Source organism: Callospermophilus lateralis, chromosome 11 (genome assembly GCF_048772815.1).
Source record: "Callospermophilus lateralis isolate mCalLat2 chromosome 11, mCalLat2.hap1, whole genome shotgun sequence".
In the NCBI taxonomy this organism is placed as follows: domain Eukaryota; kingdom Metazoa; phylum Chordata; class Mammalia; order Rodentia; family Sciuridae; genus Callospermophilus; species Callospermophilus lateralis.
In genome coordinates, this window is record NC_135315.1 from 95,000,664 (window position 1) to 95,023,899 (window position 23,236).

General features: G+C 38.5%; 1 protein-coding gene and 1 pseudogene across 1 annotated transcript in view; one reads left to right on the forward strand and one right to left on the reverse strand.

The window, feature by feature from the left end:
- Positions 1-6,996: 6,996 nt before the first annotated feature.
- LOC143410333 (biorientation of chromosomes in cell division protein 1 pseudogene) lies at positions 6,997-7,599 on the reverse strand (annotated as a pseudogene).
- LOC143410704 (VPS10 domain-containing receptor SorCS1-like) overlaps positions 7,598-23,236 on the forward strand; it is a 194,241-nt gene continuing 178,602 nt past the window's right edge. The window contains 2 exon segments of the mRNA XM_077110654.1: positions 7,598-7,750; positions 10,340-10,452. Coding sequence (XP_076966769.1) covers positions 7,598-7,750; positions 10,340-10,452 — 266 coding nt within the window.

Below are 23,236 nucleotides of genomic sequence, written 5' to 3' on the forward strand. Positions count from 1 at the left end.
TTTGTAGAGTGCAGGAACCGAGTTGGTTTCTTCTTTCTTTCTCCAGGAAGGAAACACATGGAGTATTTCCCTTCTCCTTGCCCCCTCCACTGCCTTCCTATTACTGAGACACATCAGAATCACAGGAAGATATCAAGTTTCCTTACTCATTAAGAGCCAAAACATGCTCTCCTTCCTCTCTTCCTATGAGTGCCACCTCATTAAGCAACCATTGCCAATGAACTTGTTCAAGGTCATGACACTTGCTTGGTAAGCAGTAATTGGAAAATTTTCTGTCAGCCTTGGTTTCTTCTTTGATTCCTACTACAGACAGCTTTGGGAAAAAACATAAGATACAATATATGAGCTATACTTAGCTCTAAGATTGGCTTTATATAATAAGGGCCTGATAAACAATATTTATTGTTGCTATTGTTAGGATGGTTTTTATTTTATCCAGGTGCTATAGGGCTACAGAAAGCTCCTCACAGACGATCTGGTCCAGCTTCCTTGGTTTAAAAGTTAAGAATGCAAGGATGATGAACCACCTCTCAATAGTCAAACAGTTGATTAACAACAGCACCAGGGCTGAATATCAGATCTGCTAATCCCCAGTTCTTCTACAAGGAACTGCTAAATGGTACAGAGGAAATGTCAATCTCAACCAGGCTTCATGTTGATAAACACAGTGGGATCATCACTATAGGAAACCTCAGATCTCATCCAAGTGCCGTGAGAGTCCAGGCATTAAATCTCTTTGAGTCTCAGGCTGCTGTTTTCTCCATAAATGAACAATTTTGAGGATAGTTCCTTAGGATCCTCATAACCATGTATACATACATATCATTATTTAACATTTAAAAAAATTTAATAGTTCCTATGTTCCCATGATACAGATAGAGTTGTTATAAAATAAGAAAGGATATGCTATGGTTTAGATATGAGGTGTCCCCCAAAAGCTTATGTGTGAGACAATGCAAGAAGGTTCAGATGTGAAGTGATTTGGTTATGAAACCCTTAATCCCATCAGGGAAAGAATTCCCTGAAAGTGATTCTAAGTAGTAACTATAGACTGGTGGGGTGTGGCTGGAGGAAATAGGGAAGGAAGTACACCATTGGGTTTATATTTTGTCTCAGTGAGGAAAGCTCTCTCTCTCTCTCTCTCTCTCTCTCTCTCTCTCTCTCTCTCTCTCTCATACACACACACACACACACACACACACACACACACACACACCCTCTCCTTCCTGGACCATATCCCTATATGCTTTTCTTGCAACACACTTCCACTATGATGTTCTGCCTTATCTTGCATCCTGAGGAATGGAGCCAGCCATCTATGAACAGAGACCTCTGAGACCATGAACCCCAAAATAAACTTTTCCTCTTCTACTTGTTTTTGTCAGGTCTTTTGGTCATAGCAGAACAACAACAATAACAACAACAACTGACTATAACAGGATACAAATAATTAGCAGAAAGTTTAGAAAAGTTTTGTTTCCTTTTAGAACATGGAACAAAGCTTCAAAGGACAATTCACAGAGATTCATGTTCACACAAGAAAAAAATAAGCATAAAAATTAAAAGGATTTTTTTGTACTTTTTTGAGGAGTATTCTGGTGAATCATTGCACAGTGACAGAACAGCGGATCGGAGAATTTAACAGTAAAGTTAGAAGGGATCCATAAGATGCCCTTATTCACATTGGTAAACAGTTCCTAGAGTGTGTGATGTGTAAGAATGGACACTGAAGATAAATCTGACGAGTAAGTGGGTAATAACTGTGAAGTCCAAAGAATGTGAAGCTCTCCCTGAATGTCAGGAGCACAGTCAATACTCTCAACCAATTATTTGGTAAAGAATGATAACCTTTGGCATTTCAAAGGTTTCTTTTCTTTTCTTTTCTTTTTAATGAGAGAGAGAGAGAGAGAGAGAGAGAGAGAGAGAGAGAGAGAGATTTTTAATATTTATTTTTTAGTTTTCGGCGGACACAACATCTCTGTTTGTATGTGGTGCTGAGGATCGAACCCGGGCTGCACGCATGCCAGGCGAGCGCACTACCACTTGAGCCACATCCCCAGCCCGAAAAGGTTTATTTTCACTATTCCTGTGAAGTGTACTCATGGAGCACAAGGTTCCTGGGTAAGTAACAAAACTTAGACCCACAGAATTCACATTCAAGTAGAAAAAATGTATACCTATGACACAAATTAAGAGTACATTTAAGGGCTCAGAATGTGGCTCAAGTGGTAGTGTGCTTGCCTGGCATGCGTGAGGCACTGGGTTCGATCCCCAGCACCACATAAAAATTAAAAAATAAATAAATATAGATTTTGTGTCTACCTAAAGCTAAAAAATAAACATTTTTTTAAAAAGAGTGCATTTGAGAATCTTTATTCCCACTAATATTTGGATTTCTTGAAAACAGATACTGTTCAAGTTTATCTCTGACCTCTTATGAAAAATCATAATTGTTGGTATATATTAGGTGCTCAAAAAATTTAAGAGTGTCTTTTCACACTATTTAGAGATAAAACTACGAATGGGAAAGGCATGCTAGATAATTGGATGAAATTGAAGTTTCACTATTAATGAATTTTAAGAAAGTACTAAAAACCATGGGCACATTCTTAGACAAGAAGCCAGGATGCTACAGAACTAAACTGCACAATTTGAACTCAAAACAAACTTGGGAATGTGCAATTTTGACAGGTCATTAAAATCACTCAGGAACAGAAGCAGCAATTTTCATTCAAGAGTAAAAGTATAACTCACTCCAAATGGACTTTACTAAGCAAGGTATAAGGTAAACGTTCACTTTACCTGTCTTCTTTAGTCAAGGGTAGAAAAGAAATAGAATAGAAAATTCCTCATGTAATAAAAGTCAGATTTGGTTCAAAAGACAAATATACATGTAATTTAAAATTTTATTTTGCAAACCTCATAGAATCAGTATGATAAGTCATATTACAAACTAACTTCTATATAGACCATCTCTCTTTGGTATTCCCTTCATGCACCCTATTCTACTAAGTTACCACCTATACACATGCTCTACCATTTCTTTCCTTATTTCACTAATGAGGTGGTTTCTTTCAGAGTTGTACAATTAGGGATTATGAGACAATGGTCACCCTAGATGGAGTTTGCTATATGCCTGCCCAGGCTTCCCATTATTCTTCACCACAGTGTCTTAATTTCTTCTTTTTTAATACTATAACAAGTAATCATGTTATTTGTCAGTTACTTATATCTATCACTAGACTGTAAACTCCATGAAAGAGTGATATTTGGTAAACTATTTAATACCATTTCCCAGGGCCTCAAACAAGGTTTGGGTCAGAGACAGTACTTAAAATATTTTGGGTGAATAAATTTTTAAAATGTACAAATAAATATGTAGACAGAGGAAAAAATACCATAAGGAGTATTTCCATTAGGGTCATCAAGACATGACTCATTTAATTATGTCCAGAAAACTAAGAAGGATCACAAACTAAGAAGGATTCCTTCTGCTCCTCCTCCTCCTCTACCATCATTTCATTCTTAAGTTAGGAATTACTTGCTATTATCATATACTGCTTTTCAGGAGGCAAGTAAGCTACCCAGCACTTCAAAATTAAGAAGGAATAAGGCTTAATGAATATGAAATATTTCAAGGAATTTCTGTAGATAATTGTATTGAGGGGTATAGCTCAGTGGTAGAGCATTTGCCCAACATGCATCGGGTCCTGAGGTTTTTAATCCCCAGCACTATAAAACAGAAAATGAAATGTGCATATATGAATGTGTGTGTGTGTGTGTGTGTGTGTGTGTGTGTGTGTGTGTGTGTGTGTTTTAAAAGATTTTGGAGGTTTTCATCAGGACAGGAAGACAGTATCATGGTAGCTATTTTAAAGTACCACAAAATTGTATTATTTTATTCAGTTGGCTGTTAAATATATTTGTGTAACAGTGGAAGATGCATAATTTTATCCCTGAGTATGAGACCTAATCAAAACCCCTGAGTTTTTTATTATTAATATTTATTTAGGTTTTTCTTCCTCCAAAACCTGCTACTTATTTAGTTCAGGTGATACATATTAGAGCAGAAGAAGCTGGGAAATCATCTATGGAACCACTTTAAAGTCCCCAGAACTGAAGAAACCATTGATGGAATCTCATGGGATAAGTCCAGAGATGGCAGAAGGTTGTTTGGGCTCCAATAATCAACATTAGGTCATATGTCAAATGAAAATTTTCTGGGACTGATCAATGGCTATCCTTTTAAAAGAAAAATGTAGCCTTTGTCCTCAGTAAGAATGTTTGTGTCTTGTTATTCTTGAAGGTTTACTATGTGCCAGGTACTCTTCTACACAATTCACCTGTTTTACCTCTTTTAATTCTTATATTAAGCGTGAAGAATACTCACTATTATCAACCCCCCCACAAATTAGAGGGCTTTCAAGAAAAAGAGCTGGGTTTGAACCCAGAATCCATGACTTTAATTACAGCACTTTGTTACCCATAGACAGAAGGGATATGATACACACATATGTACACATGTTATGATGATACACTGTCATTGTAAGGAAATGGTTAAAAATATGTACATCATAGAAAGGAGATGGTGTTTTCACCATGGAAGGACTTGAGTTGGACCATGTAAGATAAAATGAAGCTGTTTTGCTTTATTAATATGTGTGTGTGTGTATGAGAGAGAGAGAGAGAGAGAGAGAGAGAGAGAGAGAGAGAGAGAGGGGCGGGGGCAGAATTTTAACAATCAAAATTAGGCATGAAGCCAGGTGCCAAGCCACATGCCTATAATCCCAGAGGCTTGGGAGACTCGGGTAGGAGGATGGCAAGTTCAAAGCCAGCCTCAGCAATTCATCGAGGCCCTAAGCAACTCAACAAGACCCTATCTCTAAATAAAATACAAAAAAAGGACTGGAGATATGGCTCGGTGGTTAAGTGCTCATAAGTTTAATACCTGGTACCAAAAAAAAAAAAAAAAAAAAAAAAGCAGGAATCATTGGCAGTTAAACAAATCACATGAGCAAAAGTAGCACATTGGAAGAAATAATAGTGTTACAGTGGGTTTCAATTTTTAGCTTTTAAATCCTTTCATATTTTCCTCATGATAACTTTTAAGAGATGTATTTTTATTTCCATCCTCACCTTCCAACAAGAAAATAAAATTACAGCAATCATCTAGTATGTACAAGGTATATGCTGAGCAACTTAACTGGAAAAGAAAATTTGTGTAAGAAAGGAAACTAAGACAATAATGAAGGGAATGTTTCCCAGCACGAACACTCAGCTGAGGCATTTACTGACTCCCTGGCTTGCCAACTGTATTTTCATCATCCTTAGAATACACTTCTAGCCCTTCCCCTAGTAATAATGCTGAAGACCTCATGTCACATGCAGTGCAGTAAAGGGGTTTACGAGGAGCAAGCTGGTGACTGAGGAGACCACAGGTGAACTGGTCAGGTCATACAGCCCCAGGAGTGATGATTAACCCAGGGCTTGTTAGTGCCAGTGTCCAGGCCCTTCACCTTCCACCCTGATGCCCAGTGTATTTTTGCTTGTTTTCTGGACAGATTTTTGGTTCCTTGAACACATGAGATGCAGTGTTTGTTTCTTGTTTTCTATCACTAGTGCCCAGTGAAGTTCTTGGAAAGTAGTGAGTTATCAGTAACTTGTGAATATAAGTAAATAATTAATGAAAAAATGAATAATTGAATTCTATAATCTGGAAGTAACAGTCATACTACTGATACATGAAAGGACACAGATGAAGTCATCTAGACTGGAGATAAACAGGGTTCCAAGTGTGTTCACCTGAACAGCATAAACTCCTTGATGCTAGACGCGTCTTTTACCTTGACTTGGTGATATTATCACATTTTGCATTATGTCCAAATTTATCAAATTGTACACTTTAAATATGTGCACGTCTTTGTGTATCAATTAGCCCACTAAAACACCCGTGACTGTTCAGTTCCTTGATTTCAATTCTTTTGGATAAACATACAGAAGTGGGATCAGCAGATCATATGGTAGTTCTATTTTCACGGTTTTGAGGAAGCTCCATACTGTTTTCCACAGAGGCTGCCCAATTATGCATTCTCACCAACAGCACAGGAACATCAGGGAAATGCAAATCAAAGCCACAATGAGAGAACTCTTCACATCTGTTAGGATGGCTATTATTAAAACTATACACAAAAATACAAGTATTGCAGATGGAGAAACTGAAATCCTTCAACGTCCTTCTTTATGTGTTATGAACTCTGTTAATGCCTTTATAATTTCATTTGGCTTTAAACAGTCACACATTTCTTTTTTTTTCAGAGTATCAAATGATTTTATTACAAAACTTAACGCCATTTACTGATAATTTACTTTTCTAAAAAACAAACACGAGAAAAGAACAAACGCATCCAAGGCTCACCAGCCTTGGAGGACAGGAAGCAGCCCTGCACAGGAAACCTGCAAACGTTTTTCTTATGCCTGATGTCTCGGCCTCCTTGTTCACTGTTTCCACCTTCTGTCACCTCTGACACGGGGAGGAAACTGGCTAGAAGAGTCACAGACAAGAAGGTCACAACCAACTTTAAGGCTATCTGATGCTAAGGGCTTGTACAGATAGTCTGGAACTTTGAGAAAGGTATTGGACTAGCGCTGTCAGATGCCTACTCCCCACTAAGCTTTACTGTCCCTATTCTCTGAATTACCTCTTGGACTGGTTAGGGAGGGTCTTCCGTGGTAGCCTCTAGTCATCCCAGAGCACAAACCCTAAAGTCCATGTGCAGTCTCCATGTTCAAGTATAAAGCTGTCTGGGAACCACCCCAGCAGCTGTAGTGTTCATACTCTGTAGTGTGTACTGGGTGCCACACCCCTGAACAAGCAGGCCAGTGGCAGCCCAAGGCAGGGGCACCCACAGACAGAGTTCCCACTGCCAAGCTTGCTCCTGTCCTATCAGGACACTGTCCCACAGTCAGGGTAGAAATCTTGAGTTCAGAAGCCCCCAGCCAGATGAAGTCATGCTCTTTCGGAACAGGGATCCATTTCTTCACCATTAATTAAATGGAGTTTTCAAAAGGTGCCAGGAATATTCTTAGGAAGTGTCCTGGGACGGGGCAGGCAGGTCCTGGCTCTCTGGGTCAGGGGGGGGTGCTGGCACAGCTTCTTTTTTCTGGGCCGCCAGAAATTCATGAATTGCTCCTTCAATCTGTGGCCTGAAGATGTGGTTGAGTTTTGGATCCACCACCTGAGAAATAATCCTGTCTACTCCTGCTTCCAGCATCCCCGACTGAACCACACTCTGCCTCAGCCCATTTCCTAACTGGTTCTTGTTCATCGTAGGATTCCACTCCTGCTTGTCCAGATGTGTTGGCTTGGTGTCCACGTCCGCCAGGCAGTCCCGGCGGAAGCTGTCAAAGAGGCTGTGGCTCTTGAGCTGCTCCACGATGAGCGCGATAAGCTGCGGGTCGCCCAGCGGCAGCGAGGCGGGGTTGCTGGGGTGGCCGCTCCCGCCCTCCCTGGCCGCCGCAGCCGACCCAGCCGAGGCCTGGCCCACGCCGCCGCCGCCCCCCCCCCCCCGCGCCCGCGCCCGCGCCGCCACCGTCCGCCATGCCTGCACCCCGCGCCCGAGTGCGGCTCCTGCTCTGGGTCTGGGGGCCTGCGTTGTGCACGGGAGGTGGAGAACCCCACGGAGGCAGCGGTGGTGGCGACGGAGGTGGGGACGGCGTTGGAGATGGCGGTGTTGGCGGAGGCGGCGGCCAGGCACACATTTCTTTAAGCATAAATTTTATAAAAACTATTTTACCACATATTTTTTCACTCAAGTCCCCTTCATTATTCATGATATTTGGCTTCCGTAAATGAGTTATTTTCAGGTAACCTAGAGAATTTCATTTTGCATTTCTTACAATGTAGGTCTACTGGTATCTAACTCTTTAGGCTATTATTTTATCTTTATTTCAGCTTCCTTTTTTTTCACCACAAAATACAGAATTCCAGATTGTGAGGTTTTCCAATCACCATAAAGAAGCAATCTCAATTCTTTCTGTTCTCATTCCTAAGAAAATGTCAAACATCTTCTTATTTTTGTTCCTTAAAATGTAATATACTGTTTTTCCTGTGGCCACCTTTGTGACTTTTTTCTTTACTTTTGATTTACCTTGCTACAACCTTTGTGCTTATCTTGCTGAGCTGCTAAGACCTTTGGGCTGACACCATCATTTATTTTGGGATGTTTTTCCCTTATATCTTCAAAATATCTCCACGTGTCACTCCAATACATGGAGCGCAATCATATGATTTCGTCTGACAGGTATCTAACAATATATTTTTATTTTCTTTCAGTTTTTCTCAGATTTTTTGTTTAGACAATTTTGATTGACCTAAACTGCATTTCAACTATCATTCAACTTCTGACTCATTTTGTTGCTACACCTAATGATTTTTTAATTTCAGATATTGATTTTTCTCCAATTGAAAAATGCCTATGTGTTTGTTTCTGGGTTTTTTTTTTGTTTGTTTGTTTTTCTATTCCCTATAGGCATACTTAGGTCTGCTTTTTGCTCCAAGTTCTTTAACACCTAATAATATGTGCAAAATCTTGGCCTGCTTGTTTTCATATGCAGGTCATTTGTGAGACTGTTTGTTTTGAATTTTTCTCTTTAATAACAAAGTTATCTTAATTGTGGTTTCTATTTGTACTCCATTGCTTATACTATATATTACCTTTTCTTCTACAGCAGACATTAAACATTGCTATAAAACATGAGAGACTGAAGATGATATTGTTTTTCCAGAGACCTCACACCCTTCCCTTTGTAAGTGAGCCTGGGAAGAGCTCCTCATTCAGTTCTAATAGAGTACTGATCTAAATAGGGCTACTTGAAGCCTTACTTGACTTAAGTTCAACTTTGGTTTTGAAATTTTTTAGGGTGAACTCCATTCTTCTCTTCAGCAGGGTTTTGAGATTTAATCTCACAAGACTAGAAAGAGGGATAATTTTATGTTTGAGAATCTTTACTAATGTTATCCTTGTGGACAATTGTCATTAAAAGTCATCTGATTTAAGTTTGTCTCAGCAAAGTTCAGTTTTAGGCTTGCTCCTCCACATCTCCATAACCATGAGGCAATTGGTTCCAAGCACAAGATGCAACGGCTGGTCCTTGTTCACCTACGAAAGGCTTGATCCTTTATTAAATTTGGTTTGCTTGAGTTTCTGCTTCTGAAGTTCTTCAAGGGTCCTATGAAAAGATGTTATTTCATTTTACTTTATCCAGGCTTTTTTTACTGCTAAACAAGGCACAATGGCTTTCTAGAATTTTCTGCAGCCTACCTGCAAAGCCAAAAGGGCTGTTATTTGTTAAGCTCAGCATTGTGCTATTATTTCAACATAAACTGCAAAAGAGTACGTAGGAAGATGAGATAACAAATGACATAAACTGCATACTGAAGGAAGGGAATAGATTTATTCTCTATGAACAGAATGGATACAAACATATTTTGGGTTAATAGGAGAGCCAATTCTCCAAATTCAGGGCTGTGCAACAACAGAAGTCTTTTATTCATAAAGTCTACAAGTTTCTTGTCACTAGAGATTTCTGCACTCTATAGAAGAGTAAGGCAATTCAGGGATTGGGTTTAGACTGGGTGATTTTTAAAGTCCTTGATAGAATACAAACAGTATTGACAAATAGGACTAGATATGCTTTTCCACTGAATTCCCATCCTGGGTGGGGGATAAAAAGCTGATTCCTTTGGAGGCAAGATTTTTCAAATAAAAGGAAATCTTATTTTGGGTTAACAATCCTTTTCTGTTTTTTTTTGTTTTTGTTTTTGTTTTTGTTTTGTTTTTCCCAAGGAACTACTGCATCCTGTAAATATTGCTGGCAAGTAAATTGTGAATCTAATGTGTGTTAGGACCTGGAAGAGGCAGGAAACATGGAACATTTCTGAAAATTTTTAATAAATTCTGGAGTAACATTACATGGAAATTGCTTATTAATTTACATGTCTTTCTTCTCAGACTAATCTATAGGAAGTCATTGAGTTAGACTTTTCTGTTGCAATTTATAGATCCTATTCCTGCCTAATTTGAGCGGAAAATAAATTCACTAAAATATATATTGAATAATGTATAATGCACTACATTTCTTAGAGGAGTTAAAAAACAATACTTTCACACGACACAATCAGGTTAAAAAAAGGCAGGGGTGGGGAGCAAAGTATGCCACATGTCTGGTGACAATACTTAAGTATTCAGGTATTTAAGATTGAGTTGGATTATCACCACTGCCACTGGTTCTACTTCTCTACTTTGATGTGGCTCTTCCTGCTACTGCCTTCACCAAACAGCTTCCGCAGTCTCCCCCCACCCCACCCCCCACTAGCTTTAGAATCAAAATCAAGTGTGGACGCCTGGGGAGTCTATATCACATCCCTTCAACCCTAAAGGAGAAGTTGAAAAGGTGAGTTTCTGGCATTTTCCCCTCTTAAAGGGAAGTGAATTCCGCTTTCTTTCAATACTTAATGAGATGGGGCACTGCCCACCCGCAGAGAGTACAGGTATTTGTTATACATGTCCTTGGAAAGATAAGTTAAATGGATGATTAGAAACAGGCTTGGTTACTAAGAGATGCTGGGCTATACTTAACTGTCATTGTGGATTTCCCTTTGTTCTCTGTAGAGGATAAAAAACAGGATCACACTGTGCCCATTCTCATGGGAAGCCGAAGAGAGGATCAACTTGAGTTTTGTTTTTCCATGACTCTTGAGTTCCCTCCCCAGTGTCAGCCACTTTAATAATAAATGGGCTTCAATGGTGAGGACAGACAGACATAGCTGGCACTGATGTTGACTACAGGCCAAGAAAGCTCAGAATTTCCTTCAGTCAGCATCAGATATTAGAAGTCTTACCCTCTACACTTAGACGTTAACTAAAATGATCCAACAAATCATTTTACCACAAGAGGGAGGCTGGGGTCTGCTGCCAAGATAAGTAATTTCTCTACCTTCAACTTTCTGATTTCCTTCCCTAGATTATATGCAACCTGAAATCAAGGACTATGACCTCCCGACTAACATTTCAATTCCAAACAATGCATCTGGCATGGTGTTCTGAGAATAATTTTTGGAGAAGTAGATGAATAAATGCAAAGTTAATGATTAAATTAGGGAAATGCCATCCACTTCTGGAATTAATCAGATCCTGCATCTTTGAAAAAAATCTTTGTCAATAAACTCAGGAGATGGTAAGCCCTGTAGGTAAAAGATCCATCCAGGTCATGAGGAGAAAGGGAGCATAGTGCCTCTGTAAGACAGAAAAGGTCATCAGTCCATGGATGGTAATATGCCTGTTATGGAAACCTGAGATTCCAGAATCAATAAGTTACAATTTGGGTTGCATACTCTCATGTACAAAGACAGATGGTGAAGGAACTGTAATTAACGCGGATCCACTACAGGCTCTGGAGCAGAAGAGTGGCATGATATTAATTCTGGCTAAATTTTATGACATACCTCCAATATGGCAGATGTATCATATACGTAATTCATACCTCCCAGAACAACCTTACGGGTAGGAGCTTTCCCTGTTTCAGAAATATGAGTACAGAGACTCAGAGAAACTGAGTAACTTCCCAAGGTCATACAACAGGGGAGAGGAAGAGATACTTCCCAGACCCTCCAACTCCCACACCAGTGCCCATTAAGAAAAGATTAAGGCAGCAGTATGTTAGAGGGCACAGTTTTCAGAAAAAGAGGGCAGTTGTGCCCAAAGGCAGTTCTTCATTGGTGCTGGGGACTGAACCAGACAGGAGCTCTACCGTGAGCCACACCCCAGCCCTCTCTCTTCTGAAGGGTAGGAGACAGCAGCATTGGGTAGAAGGTGAAGACCCCATGTAAAAAATACCCAGAAATATTCAAGGCTCACAGTCTACTCTGATGTGAGCTCCAAGAGGCAGTCAAGGAGCCTGAGGAGGAGAGTTACTGTGGGTCTTTCTGCACTCTCAAAATCGACTCTCCCTTCCCTGGGCTTCAAACTGTGTCTCACAATAAGGGTAGGCAGGGTGGGAAATGAGTATTTCATCCTCAAATAAGAGCAACTGCTGCCTGTCACTCCAGTCAGTCATAAATGTGTTTTTTGTTTGTTTGCTTGTTTACTGAATTCATGTCCACTTTGGGTTTTCCTGATTTCCTGCTGGATCTCTGAGTAGCTTGCAAAACCCAGAATGCAACTGTGGAGGCAGGGAAAAGTAAGTGGAGGGGCTGAAGTAAAAAGAAAAGGTGGAGGTAAGCAGAGAGAGGGCCAGGTACAAAGCCTCTGGCTGCCACCAGTGACTGGTTCAGTGACTCTGAGGACTCCTACAAAGGGAGGCACCTGTGGAGGTCAGACCTTTCTGTGGGGCCACCTATGGAGGAAGCTGGATCCTGCCCTGGGTTATCTTTCTTCAAGCCTCGGTTGACAATTCCAGGCAGGAGCTCCCCTTGGTGTTTCCAGAGGCACTGCACATCCGGTCCTTCTTGTTTACATGGAATGTATCTTTCTTTCTGTCAGCTGAATCCATTTTTTGAAGATGAGAAATGGTCTTTGCCACTAATACTGCCATGCATGAGCTCAGTGCGAAGAATAGAAAATATTGGCTCCTACTTGAGTTTCAGGGACAGAATTAGGATATTCAGAGACTCCAAAAAAATTAGTTATATTCACAAGGTTAGTTTTATATGCATTTTTTAATCAATGCATTTTTTATGAGCCAGAGTTGAGGCAAAATTATTTTTAGGTACTATCATTAATCCTAAACCCATGCACTTTCAAACTTTTAAGTAAATGTTATGTTTTCCTGCTTTTCAACTCATACATGGTGAAATTAGGGTTTAGATTCTGGTATGTCTCACCCAAAATTTTAAGTCTACCTACTAGAGTACTCTACATTTATAGCTCAACTAGTGACTATTCAGAGGTTGGGGCCACAGTCGGGCTTTACTTGAAGTCAAGGAAACCAAGTGTACTTTAGTGATCTGTTTCTGGCCATACACTGTTGAAGGAATATTTTTTTGTTGTTCCACAATTGATATGTCTGATTTTTTTTCCTTAGAAAAAGGCATATATAGCAAAATGTGAGATAAGGTTTTTCCATCATGAGTAAATGAAAATTGTGAATAGTGTTTATTTATGTTTTAATTTTTAAATCCATAAAGTAATAAGAGGTGTATCTGCATCCAAGTGTTTCTGTCTCCTGAGAGGGGATACAATACAGAGCCTATGGAGCAGAGAGTTTCCAAGCAAGAACAGAGTCCAACGTGAGTGGACACAGAATAGTCTTAGGGTGGGCCCCCACAGTATAGAAGGGAAACAATGTAACTCCACATCACAGCACTTCTCGTTATATTTCAGTGGAAGAAAAGTTCACAAGAGTGGCTATAAGACACTACAAACTAGTCACAGACAAGTCACCAGAAATGGACAGACCTAGTCCACATCTTCTGCTGCTGAGTGGTATGTGGAGAGAGAATTCCATGCCCTGGGTCTCACAAAGTCATGAAGTCACATATGAAAAGAAAAGTTTGTTTAATTCACATTTACATCTATTTAAGTTTTAGACAATTGCTAGCAAAACTTAAATCCTTATTTGAAAACTTCTAGAAAATGCATATTAATATAAACATAAAGGAAAAATTACTTAAACACTCCATTATCTCCCACTATTTTTTTCTTTGTAGGGATTACAGATTTGTATAGGATATATGGAGACAAAAATGAACTGTTAGAAAAGAAAAAAATTCAAAAAACATCAGCTCTGATACAGGGCTATTTCAGGTAGCAAATATATAAATGATCAGTTAACATGTGTCTTTTGCAGAGTTTTATTCATTGTGTCCTCCCTGTATACCCACCCACCCATATACTTCTTTTCCAGAACCTTTTTATTATTGATTATTTAATCATAGTCCTTTAATTTCTCTTAGCAAACAAGTGAGTCATTTGTTACTCTCCAGGATTCCTTGGGCTATCCTCTTTCCCCTGACAAACTGCATTGCCTAGACTTGACCCACTGAGAGAACTTCTTCTCTTATGATATTTCAAGGCTATCTATCCATGGTAGGATGCTGGGCACTATTAATCTACTGTTGCCTGAGAACAACTTACCTAGGCAGACCATTTCCTCCACTGTTGAATCTCTACCTTACAGAATCTCCCAGGAGCTGTGGCTGTGAGGAAAAACCATAGTGAGGATGGTGGGTCACATGGGTGAACAGACCTCTATTCTTGTAGCTTCTTTATACCATTTTGTTTTGCTCAGGGCCAATTTTCAAAATACCACTTAAATTCTAAAATAGGTTGATACTGGCCCTGCCTGATCTTAAGATTTGGGGTATGAAAGCTCTCAGCCATGATGGAGAGCACTGTTTGCATATTCACTTCATCTACCATGGTCAGTAAATTGATTGCTATCATGGTCTAGTAGCCATCAGGAGCTGGTATTAAATGATGACTGATTTTCTGAAGGAAAACATGACTTTTCCCCAGGACCCTAAGGGTATGACTTCCTTTTTGTGTCTCCATTCCTGCACACTGTCTTTATCTACCCAATGTAGATCAACTACTATGGTATCTTTTAGGTCATATTATTCAAGAGATAAGGCTGATTCTATTACAGTCTGGACCTAATGCAGAACTTTCTTTCTCTAGCCTTCAGCAAAATGGAAGCTATCAGTTTCACCTTGTAAATAAAACAGCAGTATTTCTAAATGCAGGGTTTGCAACTTCAATTGTTATAACAAGTTCTGTGTTCCTTTTTAGTGATGAGATGCCAAATTCCATAACTTGTTGCTTACTGAGGAGCAATGGTCTTCATGTCCCAAATGACTTGAGCCCTAAAACCTTACATAATATGGAAGGCCTTAAATGAGAAGTACATGTGCCTTACTAGGGCCTCTAAAGAACTTGATACTTAAGGTTAAGTAGGTCTAAGATTTTTAATATAGTTGATCACCATAAGGTCTTTGAAAAAGCCAGGTGGTTTAGGCCTTTTTGAGCTACCCTATAACAGAGAAGAATAGAGTGAAGGTTTATCATTTTATATCCCAGATGAGTGTGATCCTCTTCTGATAATACCCTGTTATGATGAGTGTTGTATATAGTAAATACATTAATAAATAGACAAATTTTAAGTATCAAAGGTCGAGCTGATTAGTTCTCATTTTAAAAAATCACATCTAGTTCAGCAGCTACATTTGAAGCTGTTAATTAATCAAGTTTGCAGTTGTCTAGCAGTACTAACTATTTCCTGGTTTGGGGGGCAGTAATACAGATAAATTTAAAAAGAGAAATAATGGGGACCACCATTCCTGTACGTTTTAGGTTATTTAGAAAATGACATTAATCTCTGTCATTTGATTTAATTAGCTAAAATATATTTTCACAACATTTCACCTTTCCTATAGCAATAGCTATTACTTCAACATGTCACTGAACCAATGTGAGGTTTCTGCCAATTTTTAATTATGTCCATTGCAATTAAGTATTGTGTTACTATCTGAGCTAGAAATCCATTAATTATTTGACTTCTATGTGCTGTTTATCAGGGATTCCTAATGGTACTATGGTTTTCCCAAACATCTGAGTTTGTGTAACAACCTAAAATACTGTCATATGACATCAATTTCCCAGCATTGAAAGTCAATATTAGTAAACAAGTGAAATGGCTAAGATGGAGTTGAGGCCTGAATTCTATTTATTACATAAACCTCATTTGCTTTGCTAGATTAAAAGGAGCCTGTATTAGACAGGCTCTCTAAAAACACAGAATCAATAGGATATCCAAAATATGCAGGGTGAGCCAACAGACTCAGTCCCAGGCTAGAGCCCCAGAAAGAGATGATGTTGCCATTCAAGTCTGAAAACTATCACTGGAAGATTCCTTCTTGCTCCAGGGAGGTAATTCATTTGTTCTATTCAGGTCTTAACCTATCTGGATGAAGCCTATGCACATTATGGAGGGCAATATGCTTTATTAAGTTTACTAACTTAAGTATTAATCTCACCCAAAACACCCTCATAGAAACATCCAGAATAATGCCAACATATTTGGATACTGTGTCCCAGCAAATTTGACATATAATGTTGACAAAACTGAGCCTTATGCCATTTTATTTTCATATATATTTGTGAAGCCAACCATTGTGTCTAGTATTCTTGAACGACATTTGGGTAATTGAAGGGATATCTCTTTTTAGAGAGAATAACTTCTGTTACATTTGCTGCACCATTTGATTTTTATCTTTTATTGTTTTTCTTATGTTGGCTTTACCTCTCTTTCAAACGGTGTGTTCCGTATCTGAGAATTGGCTTAGATCTAGAATCTACGCAAGGTGTTGTGATCGTTATTGATGTGGCTGATAGAGCATGTAGTTTTTCTTGGGTTCAATATAGGCAGCTGGGTTGCTGACAAAGAATTCCATATATACCGCACATATAATAAAAGAGATAAAGAATAGATTAACAGAAGCACAATGCTTCTCCAGGCCCATAGGCTTCAGAAGAATTGAAAAGATGAATGTTCACAAGGAAGTTTCACCAAATATCCCCATCCCAATTCTAAATATTCCACTTATTCCTTATCATGGCCCTGACATTGGTTTGAAGGACTGACCAAGTCTGCAAATTCAGCCTTCTCTCGTATGCTGCTACTTATACAAGCAAGTCCTGTCCTGGTAGTCACTATGTTTTGCTCTCTGGTTGCTGATGGAGAACACTTTAAATGCTTCCATGTAAACCACCAGGATTTGATAGATTGCTTTAAATCGAAAACTGATCACATTGCCATTTTCCCTCTTTAGTGCTTTAGCAATAATAATCACTTTACTCCAGTGCCCTTATAGTTGCTATTTTCTTTTCACCTCATACATTCCATAGAAACTGTACAACCTCTTCCATCATTATCTCACCCCACTTCAACATAAATAACCTCTGCAATACAAAGGCTATAGCCTGCCAGGGGCTATTAGCACTCAGTCTCCCCTGCAGTGCCATCTTCACCAGCTGTGAGTGATCCAACTCCAGAATCTGACTCTTAGAGTGTCTTGGGTCACATTTTCTAAAGGACCCTCCAGAGTTACAGGACATATTTAAGTGGTTCATTGTCTCTGGTGAAACTATTAAGTGAGGAGCATACAGCAAAGGAAGAAAACAAACAAAAAAACTAGAACCCTCTTTTCTCTGAAGCTCTTTCCTCAATCTAATCACATGAAAATTTCGAGGGTCTAAGCTCCTGAGAGCTTGCCCCATCTTGATAAAAGAAAACTAGAATTTTTGTATTTCCTTACCTAGAATTTATCGATGATGAACTGCCTTAGAACAGAGTGAGTGGTATGACCCAAAATAATTTCAGGATCTTCATAAAAGCAAAGTGCATCCAGCACCAAAGGGCATACTCTGAAGAAAATCATGGATGGAAGCCATTAAGAAGAAAGATCATAGAAGATGAAATATATCTGGGGAAGAGAAGGAAAGGGAATCCAAGGGAATCTGTGAGGAGCACCAACCATCTACTCTTTCTCCATAGATTTTCCAAGACTCTAGAAAGCACCAGATGATCAGACTAATTCTGATGTCTAGTAATTTGCATGCCATCAAACAATTTTTACATTCATTGTATCTGTGCTATTCACAATATCCAAGTCAGGTAGGCAAAATAGACATTATCTCTAATAAGGAGGAAACATTGTTAAAAGGTTTTTGAATTAATTAATTTCCACAGTTGGGACCCAGATTGTGCAAGATGCTGATTTTCTAATCAGTTAGTAAGTCTTAATATATACTTGAGCATTCCTAACACTGGTTATTCACCTGCCCAAAGAAGCTTCCTAATCTATGATACTTTTTACCTGTCATGTCAATATTCTATCACAAGCATTGAAAATTCATGTGATCAACAATATGCCAGAAGACACAAGTGACTCCCAAGAGGACTAGAACACTTTCTTCTTCTGTAGAGGGTTTATATCCATTATGAGTTAGGTTATGTCCTCAAAAAGAGGTATTGAAGACCTAAATTCAAATACCTGTGACTGTGACTTTAATCAGAGATAGAGTCTTTGCAAATTAATCAAATTAAGATATAGTTCCATATAATTTTATTAAAAAATATTTTTAAAAAAAATCCAAAGATTTGAAAAGCTATCTGGAATTGGGTTGTGTTTTAGTCAATACTCTTCAGGGTGGATGGACCTTAATCCAGTCTGAATGGGGTTCTCATTATTATAGCTGGGTAAAGAGAGAACACAGGAGAATTCCATGTGAAGACAGAACACAGATGCTTCTGCAAGCCAAGGCAAACTAGAATTGATGGCCTCCACCAGAAGAGATGCAGAGTCTTAATCTCAGACTTCAGAAGAATTATAGCTCTGCAGAACCCTGATTTCAGACTGTTAGCCTCCAGAATTGTCAGATGATAAATATCTATTACATTCGTGGTTCTTTGTTATGGCAGTCCTGGAAACTAATATATGTCCTACATGGAAATTCAAAATCAACGCTCGTGACATAAAGGTGATTGCAAGTTTGAATTTTGTGTAAAGAAGGAACATTAGGAGGAATGTTTTGGGATCTTGAGTCCACAGACTGTAGGTTGTAACTTTGCATTAATCTTTTGTTCTCCTTGAATCATAAGTTCTTCATAGGAGATATTTCATACATTCCTCAGGCTGAAAGCTAAATTAAGCAGAGGGAGCAGTCAACAAAGATAAACAGTATTACCCATTTAAGTTTTGTTTTAACTTTAGGAGAGAGGCTAACATGATTCTTTTGAATGCCAATTTCTCCATATAATTTTGTTAAAAAATATTTTTTAAAAAAATTTAAAGGTTTGAAAAGCTATCTGAAATTGGGTTGTGTTTTAGTCAATAATTTTTAGTGTTTTAGTAAATACTCTTCCATTGCTGTTACTAAAAGACCTGACAAGAACAATTTTAAGAAGTAAAAGTTTATTTGGGCGCTCAGAGGTCTCAGTCCACAGACTCCTGTTTCCATTCCTCCAGGTTTGAGGTGAGGCTGAATATCATGGTGAAAGATTGTAGCAAAGGGAAGTTTCACATTATGATCAGAGAGCAGAGAGAAAAATTTTACTTTTCAGATAAAAATATATCCAGATAAAAAATATACACCCAAAGGCACATTACCAATGACCCACCTCCTCCAGCCACACCCTGCCAGCCTTCAGTTACCACCCAGTTAATCTCATCATCCCATCAAGAGGATTAATCCCAGATTAAGTTAAGGCTTTCCTAACCCAATCATTTGTCCTCTAAACCTTCTTGCACTGTCTCACACATGAGCTTTTTGGGGACTTCACATCCAAACTCTAACAGGTGGTATTTAATGTCTCCTTGCAAGTCCCCAGAGTCTGATGTTTGGTTGGTTAAGAGCTCTTGTTTTACCGACATGCACAGGTACACCTGGGCGGTATTAAAGAGCAGACAGATATAAAATGAGAGGGGAATATTGCTAAGACATTTGCACCTGGCAACCCATCAGGAAAAAGCCAAACACATTAAGGAGAATGAAACCTAAGCAGATTTGCTGGAAATTCCTTATGTCATTGGAATATTTCACCAAGTTTCAGTGTACAAAAGAAACATTTGGATCACAAGAGCTCCTAGAAAGTGGAGAATTCTAAATATATCCCCAGCCAGCTCAGGGTGTAAGTTTTGTTCCATAGCCGGTTTGAGAGTCTTATTTCAAATAAAAGCTTTTACTCAATCTATAATGAATTGAGATTCCAGCAGGTAGAACTCATAGAGGGAAATTGCTTCTGCAATGATATATGATTCATTCATTCACATCTCTGAGCTATTTAGAGGAAATAATCCATGGGATTTTATCATTAGTTTAAAAGCTATTGCAATATTTTTTTGTCAGCATAATTTTAATACATGTTAGAGCATTAGTAAGAAAAACATGTTTGAAAAAGCATCTAACTCTTTCCATATTGCTAAAATTAGGATTTCAGAGACTTTTTTAAAAAATATTTTCATTTGCAACCAGTTGCATGGATAAGCTTAAGAAGAGTCAATCCTCTCCTATGTATGTGATAAGATTTTATTCCTCCTGCTAAGTCCTCTATCATAAAGACAAGTCTGATCTGGGGATAGTGGTAGAGGATAATGGCCACTTTTTTTCTTGAAAGCTACTCTGTAATTGGCCACCTGGATAGGAAAGCTTTGTTTCTAGTTCCATATGATATCTGAGCTACTCATTTAAGTTCAGTATGAAATTCAAGTTATTTCTCTAATTGTTTTTATAATAGAACAAGAAATCATATTTATGAAGGAAATATTAAAACACTTGGGAAATAAGTGAGGGAAAAGTTCTGCCTACTTGACCTATCTGCCTACTTGACGTATCTCATAGGTTTTCCGATGAGATGGTTGAAATGCTTAAAAGGAGCACAGAAATAAATATCGAAATAAATAAATATTGAAAGAAGAAAATGAATAAATATTGAAAGAAAATTAATCAAAGCTTAATATGGCAGCTATTGCTTTAGATAAACAAAAGCATATTCAACTTGTATTGTACATTTTCTTTATTCTGCTTTGCCTTTCCTGAATACTATATTGATTAGCCTACATGGAGTGAAGTGGGCATTTTTTTTTCATCTCTAAACTGTTGCAATACTATTTTAAGTTTGTATTTTAAAGCATTTTACACTTGAATTTTGCTTTTATGTATTCTAAATATCTTAAATTTACACATGGAATACTTTTCCCAGTTACAATTATTTCTGTTTATTGTGGTCAGAATATTAATATGAGACTCATCTTCCTAGCAGACTTTTAAGTGTACAAAAGTATTGCTGAGCAATGGCAATGATGTTGGGGTGCAGATCAAAAGAACCTACTTTTCTTGTACAACTGTAACTTCATATAGCAGTTCCTCATTTCTCCCTATCCCCAGGTCTCAGCAAACATTATTCTACTGTCTTTTTCCATGAGTTTGACTATTTCATTTTTTAAAAAATTTATAGAATTTACTAATTAGAGTCAAACATAAAAGTTTTACATATTAATGGGGTACCATGTAATGTTTCAATACATGTTTACATGGTGTAATATTTAAATCAGATTAAACATTTGTCTCCTCGAACATTAATAATTTATTTCTAAATGTTTTTAATAGTACCTTATAGTTCTATATCATATTGGGGTTCATTTTGCATAATCATACATTCATGGAATAAAATCTGCTGCACTTCAATCTCCAGTACTTCCTCTTTCCCTCCCTTCCTCTCTCCTCTTATTCGCCTTCCTCTTCTATAAGGGCCATTCTTATTTATTTACTTTTTATAATTGGTGCTTTATAGATGTACATAAAGGTGAGATTCACTGTGGCATATTCATTATTATTATATATCATTATTCATAGATGTTTGTAGCATAATTTGGTCAATTTCATTCTGTAATTCCTCCATTTTCAAGTCTCTCTCATCTCCCTTAATTCCTTTCCCCTATTTCACTCATTTCCATGAAATTTTAAAGGGCTCCCCACACATTGTTTTCCCTTATTTTGCTTTTTGTTCCCTTTCTTTTTGCATATGATGGAAAACATTTGATCCTTGACTTTCTGAGCCTGGCTTATTTCATAATATTCTCCAGTTCCATCCATGTACCAGCAAATGCCATAATTTCATTCTTTATAGCTAAATAAAACTCCATTGTGTCGCATTTTCTTTAACCATTTATCTGTTGATGTGCCCCCTAGGTGGGTTTCACAACCTGGCTCTTGTGAATTGTGCTGCTATAAGAATCAATGTACTTATATCACTGCAGAATGATGATTTTAGTTATTTTGAATAAATACAAAGGAGTGAAATGGCTTTGGTTTTTTACAATGTTGAGATATGTTCCTGTTATCCCTAGTTTTTCTAGTGTTTTGAACATGAAGGTGTGTTGTATTTTGTCAAATGCTCTTCTGCATCTATTTTGATGATCATATGATTCTTATCTTTAAGTCTATTAATGTGACAAATTATATTTAGTGATTTCTGTATGCTGAACCAACCTTGCATCCCTGGGGTAAACCCTATTTGATCTTGGTGCTCCATCTTTTGATATGTTTTTGTATTCAATTTACCAGAATTTTATTGAGAATTTTTGCATCTATATTCATTAGGGACACTGGTCTGAAGTTTTATTTCTTGATGTGTCTGGTTTTGGAATCAGGGTGATATTGGCTTCATAGAATGATTTTAAAAGTGTTCCCTCTTCTTCTATTTTATGAAACAATTTGAGGTTGTCGGAAGCCACCCCTGAGCTATTTGAGCATCTTCACTTGGCCTTGGAGTCAAGGAGATTTTGGTTTGGTATTGCAAGCTTTTGTGGCTCCTCCCACTTAATGGATTGTGCAATGCATGTGACCTCTATCTTCACTTATCTAGGAAGACTGATCTCATAGCTCTGGGGTTGGGCATGACTGGACAGCTCACTTGCTGAGAGCCATTAGCCAAGTAGGTATGACAATTTCCTTGCCAGCATACCCCATGTTGCTTAGAGGAAGGACTCATGGAAATGGACTTGCCTTGGACATTTTTCAGTGACATTGCATGTAAGGTGACCTTGCTCAAGGACCAGGGTGAATCTGGGTTTAGGGTGGATCAGGGTTTAGGGCTCTCCTTGGGTTTAGGGCGGTTCCAGGTTTAAGGTGTACCCTGCTGGGAATAGGGCGTATCCTGCTGCCTCAGGCGTGCCACTCCTGGAGTTCCCATTGAGTTCTCCAGGGATTCAGAGAGCATTTGGGATCCAGAATGTGGAACTTGGCAGAGAACGTGGATTGCCCCAGAACGCGATTGTAGAGTGTCGGTGTGAGTTCGGGAATAAAGAATTGCTGTTTGAATCTACAGAGCTGTGAGTGGCTCGTGATTTTGTGCCCAGCCAGACTGCAGCACTCACTTCCTACCTTAATTGACTAAGAACATTCTGTAGAAAGCCTCTGAAGTTCCCCCACATAAATAAAGCCAATGGGGCTCTCACTCTCTTTCCAGTGTGGAAGCTCAACCCTTAAGGTTGAAGAGCTGTCCTGCTCTTTGCTCTTCAAAGCTATTTTTTCTGTGTCATGTGATTTTTTCACCATGTTTCTCAGCCAGCCCACTCCATGCAGGGGAACCCAGCAAGGTTGAGGAGTATTGGTATTAGTTCTTTAAAGGTCTTGTAGACCTCAGCTATGTACCTATCTGGTCCTGGCCTTTTCTTGGT